Source organism: Colobus angolensis, unplaced genomic scaffold, assembly GCF_000951035.1.
Source record: "Colobus angolensis palliatus isolate OR3802 unplaced genomic scaffold, Cang.pa_1.0 Scaffold533, whole genome shotgun sequence".
NCBI classification, from domain to species: domain Eukaryota; kingdom Metazoa; phylum Chordata; class Mammalia; order Primates; family Cercopithecidae; genus Colobus; species Colobus angolensis.
This window is the reverse complement of record NW_012118855.1, coordinates 462,702-479,558: the sequence shown is the minus strand read 5'-3', so window position 1 is coordinate 479,558 and position 16,857 is coordinate 462,702. Positions and strand designations below refer to the sequence as shown.

The 16,857-nt window shown below is 47.4% G+C and overlaps 1 protein-coding gene across 1 annotated transcript in view; it reads left to right on the top strand.

Annotated features, from left to right (window-relative positions):
• The first annotated feature begins 1,165 nt into the window (after positions 1-1,165).
• The window catches only part of PLA2G4E (phospholipase A2, group IVE), a 62,842-nt gene continuing 47,150 nt past the window's right edge, over positions 1,166-16,857 (top strand). The window contains exon 1 of the mRNA XM_011961055.1: positions 1,166-1,348. Within this exon, the coding sequence (XP_011816445.1) occupies positions 1,166-1,348 (183 nt within the window). The remainder of the gene's footprint in view (positions 1,349-16,857) is intronic.

The window sequence follows — 16,857 nt, the reverse complement described above, 5'->3', positions numbered from 1 at the left end:
GGAGCGAGTGCAGTGGCACAATCTCAGCACTCTGCAACTTCAACCTCTTGGGCTCAAGCGATCCTCTCACCTCAGCCTTCCAAGTAGCTGGGACAACAGGCGTGCATCACCATGCCCAGCTAAGTTTTGTATTTTTAGTAGAGTCAGGGTTTCGCCATGTTGCCCAGGCTGGTCTCAAACTCCTGGGCTCAAGCGATCCACTTGCCCTGACCTCCCAAAGTACTGGGATTATAGGCATGAGCCACTGCATCCAGCCTGTTGCTTCATTTCTGATAGGGCTATTTGGGGCAGAGACACCCACTGGAAAACCACAGCCTCAGAAAAGAGAGGGGGACGGTGGGATACTCCCAACTAGAGAGGATGCTGGGTGCCTCAGAGCCAGTACGGAGACAGGAAGATGAACGTTTCAAATGTCTGTTAAAAACAGTTGTAAACAGAACATAAAAAAGGGTTCTTAATTTTTTTTAATTTTTATTTTTAACGTGGAACTAGGACGCATCCCCTTTAGGCTGCCAGACATGGCATCTATTAAACCAAAGAGAGCCAGAGTAAATGATTAAATTCTATTCTGGCCCGTGGCCCTGCCATCAGCTCTGAACACAAGGCTAGGTATTTATTTTCAGGGGTTACAATAGAGATCTGGGGGTAACAAACAAGTGGCTTCACCTACCCAGGAAAATGAGGCTCCTTCAGGGGCCTGGATGGCCTCAGCCATTTCACCCCCAGCCCTCTCTCCCTCCCTCTCCCACTGACATATTGAGTTTTGCACTTTAAAAATAGCTTTGCAGCACTAAGAAGCTTTCTCTGAGCCTGGATCCCAGCCCTGAAATGCAGGCATCCCTTGACAGAGAACTGCCCTATGTGAGTGTAATGCTAGCTCCCTGCTTGTCTTTCAGGCAGCACAAGAAATTTCTCTCCACAAAATAGGCCCAGATTGTTTGAAATATTTGCAGAGATAGACATGGGGCTCCTTTAGTTAAGCCCTGGCTTCCTTCAGGTCCTTAATAATTCATCCTGGCTTAGCTTCAGGAGGAGTCTGATGGCATTGCTTCCCTTTCGCACAAAACTCCCTTGAAATTCCCCCAGGAGGCTCTAAGAACACCTCGCTTTAGGGATCAGTCTCAGCTCCACACAGCCTGTCCTGAGCCCCAGAGAGGAGGCTGGGATGAGTCTCCAGGCCTCAGAAGGCTTTCCTGAGCTGGGAACTCATGTGTTTGTCCCACAGAGCCCACAAACGGATGAAGAAGGCAGCAGGTCAGGAAGAAGTTTCAGTGAGTTCGAGGATACACAGGACCTGGACACTCCTGGTCTCCCACCTTTCTGTCCCGTGGCTCCTTGGGGCTCTCAGGTGTGTCTGTGTTCCTGGGACGGGGCTCCGGCCACTTAAATTTTTGCCCTCAATTTCCTGACTCGAAATAAGATCACCTGCATTGCTGCAGAGTTAAGAGGTTGTGGTTTTGTTAATTTTTTTCTCTCTAGAGGAGTCCTTTTACCCCGCTGCCATCACCTATCTGTCCTTACCTCCCTCTGTGCTCAAAATAACTGTTAACAACAGTGGGAGCTTTTATCAAGTGCGTTCTATGCACCTGCCACTGTAAGGCAGGAATCAGTATCTGCATTTGATGAAGAAACTGAAGCACCGACAGGTCAAGGAACTTGCCCAAGGCCACATAGCTAGTTTCATGGGCACCTGAGATGGAAGATATTTGTCAATATGATGCTGAGAAGAGTGAACAAGACCATGCATGGGAAGCACCTGGCAGAGTGCCTGTCACCTAGGCGCTCAAACCGTGCAGTCTAGCATAGTGGCCTAACAGGGTCATGAGTGTAATTCCACGCAACTCAGAGAGAGTTGGAGGAAACATATAGATCTGGCTTACCTCGCCAACCCCACCTATGAGTCAATACGTAATTCCCATCTGGTAAGTTGAGTGGGCTACAGAAATCAAACCGCATCTGAAGGTAATTATCAGGTGATCCAGGTCTGTCTCGTGCAGTTTCTCCTCCGGGCGGGCGTGTGAGCTTCCGGGAGGCTCCCAGTAATTTGCGGAGGTGACAGCGTTCCTGTGCCCCTCTGGCTGCTATGGTCTTAGCAGTGGCACCAGACTGAGCTCTGCAGGGAGTGAGCCTCGCTTCCTCCTGCCAGCCGAGGCCTGGCTCAAAGGGAGCACTGGCCAAGGTCCCCTCGCCTCCGATGGACCCCTCTGGTCTCTGCCTCCTTCTCTCTGGTCCCTGGCCTGGAGGGTCCATCCTGAGCCCCAACCACGGGGTCCCCTTGTCTGGATCCAGAAGGTCCCGCTTCATACCTGCCACAGCGTCCACCACACAGGTAACTGAGGGCTGCTTGGGGATGACCCCGTCATGCAAACAGCGTTCCATCCTCCATATTGGGGGAGTGTGTCCCCTGGCATTCGCGTGTTGGAAACTTCATCCCCAGTGCAACAGTGTTGAGAGGTGCGATCTTTAGGAGGGGACTTGGTCACGAGGCTGCTGCCCACATGGATGAATTCGTGTTGTTATCATGGGAGTGAGTATAACTGAGAGAGTGAGATTGTTATAAAAGTGAGTTCGGCCTCCATCCCTTAACCCAGGTGGACTGGAGGCTCGGGCCTCTGCTGGTGACACTTCCCAGAGTCACATGTGAAGAGGGGTCAAGAGCCCCACCCCAGAGTTTCCCTTGACATCTTTGCCCCACACCATCCCACCCTTCCCAAAAAGCTCATCTTCTGCAGTCTCCCAGTCTCCTGTGAGCAGGTGCTTCTCCCCTTCCTCTTCCTCTTCTGCCTCTGCCTCCGCCTCCGTTCCAGAAATCTCTGTGTCTTATCGGCCGGGCCTGCTGTTGATACGCTGGAGGGGGATGGGAACTGGGGCGAGCTCCCTCCCCTGCTGCCTTGCTAACGAGGTCAAAGGCCTGCCCTTGCCTGCCCTGGCATTGTCAGCCTCCTGACTCACACCTGGAAGTGGCAGCTGAAGGGTTTTGGGAGCAATGAAAACATAATGGCTTAATGTTTGTGAAACTGTTGGCCTCATTCAAGTCGTTAAGAGCACGGGCTCTGGAATTGCACCAGGTTTGATCCCTTGCTCTGTCATTCGTCAGCCCTGTAACCTCAGACAAGCTCCTCAGCCTCTTCGAACTTCAGTTTCTCCCTCTATGGGGAAAATGATGTGCACAGTCAACCACGTGCTTAGCACAGCGCCTGAGGCATAGGAAGCTGGAGCAATGCGGCTCGCTGTCATCGTTACCATCATGGCTTTACCGAGATTTCTCCCCTCTGCCCCGTCATCCCCATGCCCATCACAGTGCACACATGAGGCTGTACCCGTGGCCCCCTGGTCTTTCTCCAGCTGCTTGAGGGGAGAGCAGAAAGGCCTACATGACTGGGGCACAGACGGCCACAAAAAGACATTGGATTTAATTTTAATGTTTTAATTCTGATATGTGTAAAGTAATTTCTAAAAATGTTTGGAAAACATAAAGGGCCAATCCACTGTAATCCCATTAACCCCGGACGAGAACTACAGTCACGTGTTGCTTAGCAACAGGGACATGTTCTGAGAAATGCATCATTAGGTGATTTCGCCATTTTGCAAACATCACAGAGTGTGTGCACACAAACCTGGGTGGCATAGCTCACTACACACCTAGGTTATATGGTGTAGCCTTTCGCTCCTGGGCTGCTAACCTGTACAGCCTGTTACTGTACTGAACACCGTAGGCAATTGTAACACAGTAAGTATTTGTATACCTAAATGTATCTAAATATAGAAAGGCTACCGTAAAAATAGGGTATTCTGATCTTACGTGACCACCATCATATATGTGGTCCGTTGTTAACCAAACCATCATTATGCAGTGCGTAACAATATGGCATAATGTTTATACCATATCTATGCCCGGGAGGGGGGTTATGGTATAAACATACCATAAAATTGCCTAAAATTATAGTCATGAATATTTTATATCTTGCTACCTAAACTTTGTATGATTTTAGTTGCTAAATAATATTCTATGGTGCATATGTATGCACCAACATTTATTAGGATTTTTATGATGAAATGTCAGAGTTTTTGTAGGTGTTTTATTTTTGCAAATTTCCGTGGAATTTCTCAGAGACAGGTCAGTTGGTCATTCCCCGAGACCTCTGTGAAATATCTGAACATGATAAAAAGAGTCACCACCAGCTCTGCAAGCGGGTGTGTATATGTGTATGAATGGGGGACATGTAGGCTTGGGGAATGTGTGCACACTGGTAACAGTGGAATCTTCCGTTACCTATGTGTCAGATTTTGAGAGAACTGCAAGGACCCGCCGCTGTGGACTGAACATGTCCCCCAGCGTTCACGTGTTGGAAACTTAATCCCCAGTGCAACAGTGTTGAGAGGTGGGACATTTGGGAGGGGATTCGGTCATGAGGTCACTGCCCGCATGGATGAATTCACGTCGTTATCATGGAAGTGAGTCACTGAGATAGTGGGATGGTTATAAAAGTGAGTTCGGCACCCTGTTGCTCTCTCGTGCTCTCTTGACCTTCTCCCCTGCACCATGGGATGACACAGCAAGAAGGCCCTTGCCAGAGTGTGGACCCTTTGACCTTGGACTTCCCAGCCTCTGGAGCTATAAGAAATAATCTCTGTTCTTGGTCAGGTGCTGTGGGTCACACCCATTATTCCAGCATTTTGAGAGGCCAAGACAGGATCATCACTTGAGGTCAGGAGTTCAGCCTGGTCAACATAGTGACTGACACTCCATCTCTACCTGCCAAAAACAATTTTTTCTTTTTTTTTTTTTTTGAGACGGAGTCTCGCTCTGTCTCCCAGGCTGGAGTGCAGTGGTGAGATCTCGGCTCACTGCAAGCTCTGCCTCCTGGGTTCACACCATTCTCCTGTCTCAGCCTCCTGAGTAGCTGGGACTACAGGTGCCCGCCACCACACCCAGCTAATTTTTTGTATTTTTAGTAGAGACAGGGTTTCATCGTGTTAGCCAGGATGGTCTCCCTCTCCTGACCTCGTGATTCACCTGCCTTGGCCTCCCAAAGGGCTGAGATTACAGGCGTAAGCCACTGCGCCTGGCCCCAAAAACATATTTTAAAGAAATAGATTTCTATTCTTTATAAATTGCCCAGTCTCAGATATTCTGTTATAGCAGCACAAAATGGACTGAGACACTCACCAGTCTTCAAATAGCTCTTTGTCTGCCCTCCATTTTGGTCCTTGAAGGGTTCCCTCTAGAACCACCCCTATGGATCAGGCCTTCGTGTTTTCTGGGGCCAGTTGGAGGCTCCCATTACTGAGTAGCATGTTGTCATCCAGTAACCCTAAAGCAAATATCAGCTTATCAGATTATCTTTGAATCACCGCATCTCCTGCCCTGTGGAGGAGTTACCATCTCCTGCCCTCTATTCTTAGATAACTTCTCATGTGGCTTGTCACACTCCCTCAAGAAGACCTGGGACTACATCCAAAGCATGTTTTCATTCATTGAACAAATATTTACTGAGCTCCCACTATGCACCTAGTATTGTTCTAGGAGTGGGAGAGAGAGAGCACTGAGCAGGTCAGACAAGATCCAGCTCTCATGAAACTTACATTTCAGTGGGGGAGACAGTAAATAAATATCTGACTATTCCTGACATTGGTGCTATTGGGACAAAATGTGACAGCAAGTGACAGGCAGCAGGGAGGGGACATCAGAAGAGGGTGACATTTGCACTAAGATTCCAGAAAGAGCACATTCTAAGTGCAAAGGCCCTGAGGTGGACACAAGGTTGGCCTTTTCTAGAAACAGGGAGAAAACCAGGGTGACTGGAGAGCAGAGAACAGGGGAAGCGAGGAAGGAAGCAGTGGGAGGTGAAGTCAGGTGCCTTATGCTGGGCCGGATGCTGCAGAAAGCAGCTTTGGGTTTGTTCCAAAACACAGGGGAGCCCGTGGAGGGCTTTCCTCTGAGGACTGGCTTATCTGTTTTATGTTTTACCTACATCACTTTGTCTGGGCTGTGGAGCGTGGATTGCCTGGAGCCAGAGGGGAAGTGCCCCTGAGTGAGGAGGCATTTGCTGTGGCCCAGAGAGAAATGGGGGTGGTTTGATTAGGGTGATAGCAGTGGACAGTAGGAGTGAATGGATTCTGGGTTTCTGGAGGTAGAATTTACAGGACTTGCAGATAGACTGGATAGGGAATGAGGAATCACAGATGCCTAGTGGATTTTTGCCTTAATAACTGAGAGATGCCCCTCACTCAGCTAGGATAGAAATGGGTTGGGGTGGAGGGGTCTGGGTGCCTCTGTCTTTGGCATTTTACACTTGAGGTTCACATCTAAGCAGAGGTGTCAGGTGGGCCGTTGAAAATACGAGTCTGGAACTCAGGAGACAGGTTGAGGAGGAAATCTGTTTGAAATCATAAAGCAGAATGTAGAAGGTTTTGAAGCCATGGAGCTGGATGACATGTCCAAAGGATAAAGAGACAGAAGCAAAGGGGAAGAAGTCTGTGCTCTCCCATTTTCCACCTTTCAGATGCCAGCAAGGACGAAGAGCCATCAGAGTAGACGAAAAGCAGCAGCCAGTGAGGCTGGAAGGAACCAATGAGAAAGTGGTGTCCTGGGAGCCAAGAGACTTTTTCCATAAACATCCCATCCCGTTATCTTTCTGAGCACGGAGTAGGTGGTCAGTAAATACTCTCAGACAGTGTAAGCTCTGCAGCAGCTTGTTCATGCCTTCTCATCCCCCAGCCCTGCCATGGAGTGCCAGTGCTGCCTGGGTGGCTGGCTGCTGGCCTGGGAACCTAACAGCTCCCTACTATCTCTTACATCTCACAGGAGGCAGAGGCCTCCGCCCACTCCGGGGGCCCCACCTTACCCCACCCTCCTGGTTTCACACTCTTGGCCCCCAGCTCATGCCCTTCCCTCCCAGCAGGGCTCGCCCTACTCTGTGCCACCCACATGGAGTGAGGCAAGCTCATTCCTACTTCTTTCCCCAGTTCTGCTGCCTCCTGTCCTAGAGGCTCTCCCTTCCCCAACTGCCACCTTTCCAAACCTTGCCTCTAACTCAAGGCTCAGCCCCCTGAGAATCCCCACTGGCCTCCACGTGGGCTCTTGACAGCCTCCCCTTCAAGACCAGCCCTGTGTACCAGGCCTTCACCTGCCGGGTCACTGAAGCCCACTGGATGCCCCTCATGTCTAATCTATCACCATGCCGTGTAGGTTCTGCTCAGAAATATCCCTCGAGTCCACCACTGCTTCCATCTCTGCCCTCTACCCTGGCCCAAGTGACCATTTATTTCCCATCTGAGCCACTAAAACACATCTTCCTGCCCCGGTCCTGCCCAATTCTGTCTCCACCCAGCAGCCAGTTGACCTCATTCACATCACTTCCCTGCTTAATACCCTTCGGTGGCATCCAATTTCTTAAGATAAAATCCCAAATCCTGACCATGGCTTCCAAGGCCTCTCTGACCTCATCACTCCTTCCTCACCATGCCCCAGACATAGGCGCTCAGTTCCTGAACACGCCAGCCTTTTCCACCCCTCGGCGCCTTGCACTGCTCTACCTTCAGCCTGGGGGACTCTCCCCGCAGCCTGCATGTAGCTAACCTCAATTTTCCTACAGGCTTCAGCTTCAAGGCTGCTTCCCCTGGGAGGTCATCCCTGACTTCTCCCCAAATCAGAATCTGTTCCTGTCTTTCATAGCACCCTGTTATTTTCCTTCCTGATACTTCTCACAGTTGATGGTTAGAAATTGTTTTCTTTCAAAGCTCCTTCACTAGAAGCTTCCCAAGAGCAGGCACCACGTTGATTTTGATACTCGGAACCTGTAGCACGGTGCCTAGCATTTAGGAGGTGCTAAAGTCTCCGTCGTCAGTGAACAAAGCTTTCACTGACTTCTCCACCCCATGCCAACCTTGAGGTTCTTTGCTTTCCAAGTTCACTTACAGTTAGTTCTTTCCAATTTATTTGTCCTGTAGCAAAAAGAATAACAGCAACCATGACAATTTATTTATTTATTTATTTATTTATTTGAGATGGAGTCTCACTGCAAGCTCCACCTCCCAGGTTCACGCCATTCTCCTGCCTCAGCCTCCCCAGCAGCTGGGATTACAGGCGCCCGCCACCTCGCCCGGCTAATTTTTTGTATTTTTAGTAGAGACGGGGTTTCACCATGTTAGCTAGGATGGTTTCGATCTCCTGACCTTGTGATCTGCCTGCCTCAGCCTCCCAAAGTGCTGGGATTATAGGCCTGAGCCACCGCACCCGGCCGACAATTTATTAAGGTTTATGACATGCCAGATTGTGCCAGATGTGTATATACAGTGTTTATGTATATATAATATATAATCTTTACAACAATCCTGTGAAATCAGTACTATTAACCTCATTTTACAGATGAGGAAAGTGAGAAGTGAGTTTCAGAGAGATACAGTCATTGCTGAATACTGCCCCAGTAAGTGCCAGAGCCAAGATACTCACTCGGGTCTCTCTAACTCCAGATCTCCTGCTCTTTCCTCTACATTTGCCTTGTGGGTCTTGCCTGTGAACTTCTGTTGTTGTAAGCTTTTTCCACTGGCCTCTTTGGTTTGTGGTTGGGGTTTTTTGTATCCTCCACCACATGCTCCCTAAATACCTACCATTTGTGAGGGTGTGTCCATCAGCAGGTGAGAGCCACACAGGACAAGAGACTCCGTGTTCGCATCAGACTTGCCCCACGAGATGAGTTCCAGGGCTGGTTCTGAGAAAGGCTGAGTGGATGACCACCCACAGGTCCTGACTTACTGGTGCCCAAAGGCCTGCCTTCCTCACGTTTCCCTCACTAGGCCGAGCTGACCCTTCCTTGTTCCCTCCTCTCCTCCCTGCCTCGTAAAGTTCTCACCATCAGAGCCACTTACTTCTCAGGCAACAAAGGTGGGCCTAGCCTCCGGAAGTCCTCTCCCACGTGCTTCCAGCAGCTGAAGGGGTGAGCAAGCTGTCCTCTGAATCTGGGGCATGGTGGGATAGAGAGAAACAGACTCTCAAAACTGGAACAGGTCATCAGGTTTCTCGAGTCACTCCCGCTTGCCCAGTGTAGGAATCTCCTCCGTACCTTCCAGGCAGGGACTCCTTGCATAATTCTAAGAATGGAAGCTTATTACCTTCCAAATGACTAAGTTCTTTCTTACACCAAGGTCAAATCTACCCACTCAGAAAGGCCCTATTTCCACCATCAGGTCAGGCACGGTATCAGTCTAACCCTTTTTGGTGCTTGACAGCCCTTTTCATACCTGAAGTTGCCTTCCGTGCTCTATGGTTTCAAGCCCCTGCTGGCCTGGAATCCAGCATCTGCTCCAGTCACATTTTCAGTGAGCCACACCTCTGCCCCCTTCCTTGCTCAATGAGTGGGTATTTCACCCAAGGCAAAGAGAAGGATCTGGCTGGTGGACAGATGGCCAGCTGCTTGGTAGAAGGAAGAAAGGGCGTCCCAGCTCTTGAGAAAAAAATTCCTTCCCTGGGTGGGTTTGCCTGACCCAATGCTCAAACAAGACCTCCTGCTACTCCCAGAGGATGGCCATGGGAGAAGGTACTTTTAACAGAGTTGACATATATAATATCTGGTATGGTGGCCTGGAACATGGTAGGCGTGAAATAAATGTTAGCTTTCTTTCCCTGTCTCTAAATGCAGTTTTTGCTTTATTTAAAGAGCAACTTTATTTACAATAATGTTCTTTTTACAAAATCGTTTTTCTGATTATAAATAATATGTAATATATATTCAGTACAGACATTAGAAAATTTGAAAATTGTAATAAAGAAAATAAACATTCTCAATAACTCATCTAGAAATAACTTCCTGAACCCTCAATACTTCCTTCCAGTTTTTATATAGGCATATATATAAATAGAAATAAATTTTCTGTATATATACGTATATTGATAAAGGTAAAATTAAGCTTGTATTGTAAAATTTGTCATTTCTACAAAACAGTGAATAGTGATAATTTTTCTCTGCTATTAAAAACCAGATTTTTGAAAATGGCTATATAACATAGCATCATATCATCTAGGTTGTTTCCAATTTCTGATGCTATGACGATTTGGGGTATGCTATGAACACCCAAAAGCCTAGAAAATATGTCATTGATACACAAATTACAATGATTCCTCTCCCCTCCTTGTCAAGTTGGCAGAGAAGTCAAGATTTCTCTCCAAATAGCCCAGAGAATTCCCATGGCCATTGTCCCCGTCCATGAGTCAGACCCCCCTCATTTGTCTGCTGACTTGAAACTTCACAAAAGACTCTCTGCTGACTTGTCCAGGCTAAAGAATGTATCTGCCCTGTCAGGAGCAATGGGGAGGGTCCCTCAGCAAAGGGACCTGGTGACCAAGTATCTCTCAATAATGATACAGCTCTGTCCCTCCACACACACACACAGCCAGTTCCCCACAAAGAGACTCATGGTAGCAAAGTGAATAAGCATGAAAGCGTTTCAGTATTATTTCTGTGCCTTAGGTTCTGATAAGCTAAACCCTAATACTGAGTTCAGGACACTGGTCTAAACTTCCCTCTTTAGGGCACATTTCCTCTCTGGAACTCCCAGTGCCCTTCCTTGTCATCTGACCTCAATGGGTCTCTTGGGGAGGTCTCTTTAGTTCGTCATATACACTGCAATAGCTTGAATCCTCAGTGAGGAGTCCGAGTCCCAACCTCTTTCCCTGTCCCCAGGAGGCTCCTCTGCTCCTATGTAAATTTATGGATGCAACTGGATTCATAAGGGAGGGTGCTGCCCAGCTCCACTCGCCAGTATCCAACGCCTAGATGCCATGGATACATTGGTGGGTGTGAGTGGAGTGGAAGCACTGCTATTTCCATCCATCAACAACTTTTTTTTTTCCTTTTATCCATCAACCACTGCTAAGCCCTATCCCTCATTAAACCAAACAGGCAAATAACAACAACAAAATTTAAAATATTACGGGAATAATACCAAATCAAATATCTTTGAGGATTTGAGCAAGTGTTTGTGTACAATAAATTCCTGGAAATACTGTTGCTGAGTCAAAGGCAGTGCAAAGTTTGCATATTCATAAGATTACCAAATGGCCCTCCAAAAACTTTGCTCTAATCTGCATCCTATCACCAACATTTTACTGACTCTTCCTCACACCCTCACCAACACTACATCTTATCAATTTTTTATCCTTGCCTATCTGATAAATGAAACGTGGCATCTGTTTGTTGTTTTAATTTAGTCTTTAAATTATTAGCAATGATCTTTTATATAGACTTACTGCATAGTCCATTGATTCCCAACCTTTATTGAACTTTAGAATCATCAAAGGAGCTTCTAACAATTCCAGTGCCCAAGTTATATACCATACCAACTACATCAGAGTATCTGCGAGTCAGGCAACAATACATATTTGCAAAGATCTCCAGATGACTCCAGTGTTCAGCAAAGTTCTGGAACTGCTGACACACACATTACTACCATGAATTGCCTGTTTGTATCTTTTGTCGGTTTTTATGTTGTTTGCGTTTTAGTATTTACGTGAAAGAGATTTTAGTTTTTTGGGAAAATTAACCATCATAAGTTTAGTAAATAATTTTTGCAAATTAGTCTTGTATTACTGTGTGTGTGTTTTGACATAGAGAAACTTAATAGCTGAAAACTGTATGGTCAGAATTATCCATTTGTTTTCCTTTATTGCCTCTCAATTTCATTTCTTGCTTTCTTACTAATAATGATAAAACAATACCAGTACATCTGGAATTTATTTTAGTACAAGGAGATATGGAACCAGCTTATTTTTCCCCAAATGACAAAATGATTATTTTTTTCAGAAAGCTTATTTTTTCAACATAATTTATCAAATAACCTGTCCTTCCCCTATTAATTTGCAATGTTGTCATTTGTACATGTAAATGTCCTGTATGCACTTTGATTTGTTTCTGGATGCTCTAGGCCTTAAATACTGTAATGTGTGTGTGTGTGTTTTAAAGTTTTGTAGAATGGTGGAGAGGGGTCTCACTATGTTGCCCAAACTGGTCTTGAACTCCTGGCCTCAAGCAATCCTCCCACCTCAGCCTGCCAAAGTGCTGGGATTACAGGCAGAAGCCGCCACAACTGGCCAAATACTGTAGCTTTAAAATACATTTACTAGATAGAATTAGTTTTCTCTCCTTAATTTTATCTGTTTTATAAATTCACTGAACATTTTTTCATTTTCATTTTTCTGCATATATTTTACAACTTTTGGTTAAGTTCCCCCAAAACTTCTGGTTGGAAATTTAATTGGTTATTGTACTAAATAAGTAGATCAATTTAGGTAAAATTGATCATTTTATTTTCCCATTTAAGAACAATGTATGTATCTTAATTTTTCAAGCTGTTTTATGTCTCTTAGGAGAGTTTTATGGCTTTCTACATAGTGTCTGTGAATTTCTTATTTATTTTTCCTTGAGCTTATTTATTTTATTTTTTGTTGCTATTTTGTATGTGATCTTGTTTTCTTCTGTGGATATGATTTTTATGGAAAATTAATATTTTTTACTTATTTATCTTTATAATCCAGTCTTCTTATATCCTGAATTCAAGTATACGTATATATACATGCATAGCCAAATTCAAGTGTTCATATATATACACACACACATACATATGTGTGTATATATGTATACTTGGTTCTATTTGGAGATATTCATTCTATTCTGTTGATCAGTCTGCTGATCAGTATACTAGTATCACACCATTAACAAAAGTATTTTTTCATGTTGGTACATTCTTTTTAGAGTTCTCTTTCCAAGACTGCATAGAATTCAGTCATAGAAATATGCAATCATTTACTAATATTTCTACCAATATTGAGCATATAAGTGATTTTCAATTCTTCACCATCAAAAATTTTAAATGAAATTTTTGAACAGGTAGCATTTGTATTCCTGGTTGTGAGTTTCTAAGAGTGTAATTACTTGGGCATAAATAGTCTTGTAGCTTTGGAAAACTGCTGTATTTTCATAAGTGTTGATGGTGCTTAGATTAGACTATGGTAAGGGAGGGTAAGAGGCTTGAAGGCAGTGGGTGGAGTCCATGAAGAGTTGGTCCCAAGAATATGGGTTAGTGAAAGTAAAAGATCTTGAAAAGATGCCCAAGATCCCTAATAATAAGGAAAATGCCTATGAAAACCACAATGAGATATAATTTTATATCCACTAGATTAGCAAAACTCAAAAAGTCAGATGATACCCCATGGTATAGCCCAAAGGGAACTCTCATACCTAGTGTTGGAAGTATGAATCAGTAACAATTACTTTGGAGAACGCTTTGGTAGTATCTAGTAAAATTGGTGATAATATCCCTCATAACCCAGCAATTTATTTCCTAGGAACATAGACACTAAAGAAACATGACGTGTACAAGGAAGCGCACAGTAGCGTTGTACTCCCTGCCCCCACACTGCTTTCAAGCCTCTTACCCTCCCTTACCATAGTCAATTCTAAGAAAGCTCACAGCACTAATACCGGTCCATGGCCTGTTAGGAACTGGGCCACACAGCAGGAGGTGAGCAGCAGGCTGGTGAGCATTAGCGCCTGAGCTCTGCCTCCTGTCAGATCAGCAATGCCGTTAGATCCCCACAGGAGTGCAAACCCTATTGTGAACTGCCTAGGTTGCATGCTCCTTAAGAGAATCTAATGCCTGATGATCTGTCACTCTCTCCCATCACCCCCAGATGGGACCATTTAGCTGCAGGAAAACAAGCTCAGGGTTCCCACTGATAGTACATTATGGTGAGGTGTATATTTTATATATTACAGTGTGATAATAATAGAAATAAAGTGCACAATAAATGTAATGCACTTAAATCATCCCTGCCCCCACCATCCATTGAAAAATTGTCTTCCACAAAACCAGTCCCTGGTGCCAAAACGGTTGGGGACCACTGATCTAAGATATATCAATACCTTAGATATTACACATCGGAATATTACACATTATAATTTTTTAAAAAGTATTTCTTATTTCAGAGATTTTAAAATGGGAAAAAATATGTACCTTGGAATTGATGAAATACAGTAACAGCAAAAACTTAGTGTTATGGGATCCTTGGGGTGTCACTTTTCTGGCTAGAAACGTGTGGCTAGTGGCACCTTTGCCCAAGTTTTGCTTGGGTCCGCTGGGTTCGTTCTGCCCACTCAGCCTGGCAGGCTGCACTCAGCTCACACTACGAGCCTGGATCCCACACCTGCCAAGGGAGATTGCATGAAGCAGCAATGGGTGTATGAGCAAGCGTGGAGTCTGGCCACATGCCAGCTGCTGCAGTGAGGTGGGCAGCTCCAGGTGCACCTCAAGCAGCTTCCACAGCTGGCTCTGGGGAATGCGGTAGTACCCAGAAGCTTGGAGATGCCAGGAACCACAGGGCCCCGAAGAGGGAGTCAGAGACCTGGCTCCGTGTGCTCCCACGTCTGGGTTCCCTGAAGGGCTGCAGCTCTTCTCTCCTTCTCTTCACCCACAACGAAGTGAGCAAGGGGCATGTTTCAGCCCTGTTTGTGTTATAGTTCTTTTAGCCCCGCCATTAGACAGGTACCCAGTTCTCGTCCTGTGACCAGGAAGAATGAGGTATACAGACAAGTGGGGGGTGAGGAAGAAGATGAGGAGCTTTATCGAGCAACAGAACAGCTCAGAGGACACCCGCAGTAGGTAGCTCCTTTTCCAGCCAGAGTGTCCCTACCAGTGTTCAACTCCTAGCAAAGAGGAGGCCCTGGAGCGGGAAGCTCCCCTCAGCAGCTGGTCATCCTGATGACTGCTCTGCTCTGGCTGAGCCCACGGCTTGGAGGGGAGGAAATGCGCGCACATGGGTCCATGGGCAGCCATGGGTGAGCCTGGAAAAGTTCCTACTCTGGTCTGCAGGACTGGCAGCCTGGCCTGAAGGTAGGGCCTCTCCAGGGACCCACCCCCTTCTGCCTAGGAGCCTGCCTCCTGCTGCCACCTATGGTGCCCAGGCTGCTGGTACCAAGGGGCACCTACAGGCCAGCACGGAGCTGCCCTAAGCCCTCCACCCCCCACCCTTTGGCTTCACCCCCCACCCCATGCTCCTTGGCACCGAAAGTCTGGAGGGGGCTGAAGCGTCAGGGGGCTGGCATATCAGCACTGCCCCAAATATGTGCACCCCCGGCCAGGCTGCCACAGCACCCGGCTCGGCCACACGGTGCTCCGAGATCGGAACCGGCGCTGACAGCGGGGAGAAGCCAGGCACTTCCAAGCCTGCAAGGCCGGGAGGTCGGCGGTACTACCAGGGGCCCCCAAGAGCACACAAAGGCCCAGGTCCACAGCCCAAACTTGGGCTGTTGCCTGCTCCTGGCTCCCGGCTCCCGCCAGCTCCGTGGACCATGCAGCCCCATCCGCCCCTCCTTCGCAGCCTGGGGCAGGGGCCCGGTCCTGGCTGGGCCCCGGCCCGTGTCCAGGGCAGGGGCGACATGGCTACGAGCTCCCTCTATTGCCCTGGCACCCAGGGGCGGTCAGGGTGGAGCGGATGGCAGGCCCTGGCCCAGCCTTTGGGAGTGTCAGGCTTGGCGGTCACCCAGATGCAGAGTGGACCTGGGAACGCCCCCTAAGCAGTGCCGCGCAGAGCCTCCTTCCGAGGCACAGGAACCCGGCATCCTCGGCGGGTGGGAGCAACGGCTGCCCCGCTGGCTGTTCCCCAAAGCGGGCACCGCTCCCACTTTCAGCCCTGGGCCCCAGAAGCGCGTTCCCAGTTCCGCCTCCCCGGGCCGCCCGCTCGCTGTGCAAGAGCAGAACCGCTCCGGGCCCAGTTCCGCCCCAGGACCCCGCTCTTCCCAATCGCGCTGCTCCCCAGCTCGTTGCTCCTCCGCCAGCGGGAGACCTGGCCCAGCCCCATCGCCGCGGCCCCCAGGGCGGTGGGCTGCAGAGGAGGCTGTCGGCCTCCTCCCCGCACCCTCCCTGCTGCGGCCGCTGATGGCAGTGGCTGCTCCAGACGGTCCGCCGCTGTCGTCATAAGGAACAGCTTAAATGTCTATCACACAAAAACATAAGTTGTGGAATAGGTCACAACCGTGAAAATGAATGAACCAGATCTATTCCTAGCAGTATAGGTGAATCTTACAAGCCTAATGTAGAGTGGAGAAAAAAACATGTTAATAGCAGAATGGATATTTGAATGTTATCTAGCTTATACAAAGTTTAAAAACATGTGAAATAATACCAAGTATAGCTCAGGAACACACACATAGGTAGAGAAAGAGTAAAGAAATGCCTGGGAATGATAGACATGAATTCAGGTTGCTTTTTAAAAGTATTAAGCAATATTTACGATATACAAAATGTATAGAGAATAATGAAATGAATACCCATGACTCCACTGTCCAGCTTAAAAAAATCACATTGGTGACAGAGTCAAAGGCCCCAGTGTGCTCCTTACCCAATCACTTCCCCTCTCTCTCTTCCTAGGGATAGTTTTTAACCTTTGGTTAAAAATTTAACCTGAAGCCCAAGTGCTGAGTTCATTTGCAAATTCTTATCCTGGCTTGCATATGACATGATTTCCATTTCCTGTGGCTGATTAGCCACATCCCCTGGGCCTGCCCCATCCTGTCTGCCTTTCCCTTCCTTCAACTCAGCCTTACTTGCTGGGAGAGCATGGTTGACTCTCCCATCCCCAGCAAGGGAACAGGGGTGAGTCCCACTCTCTAGCCCCTAGGCATGGACAAAAACCAACGCTCTTTATCTGTCCCAGTTTACAGGTGTTGAAATGCAATGTTTCAGGTGCTGGTTGCTCCTCCCATGACTGGGAGAGGCTTTCCCTATGCAGGGGATGTCACCAAGGCAGTAAGGTATGTGAGTGGTGGGTGGATGTATGACAGTGCTGACTTTAAGTCAAGGACA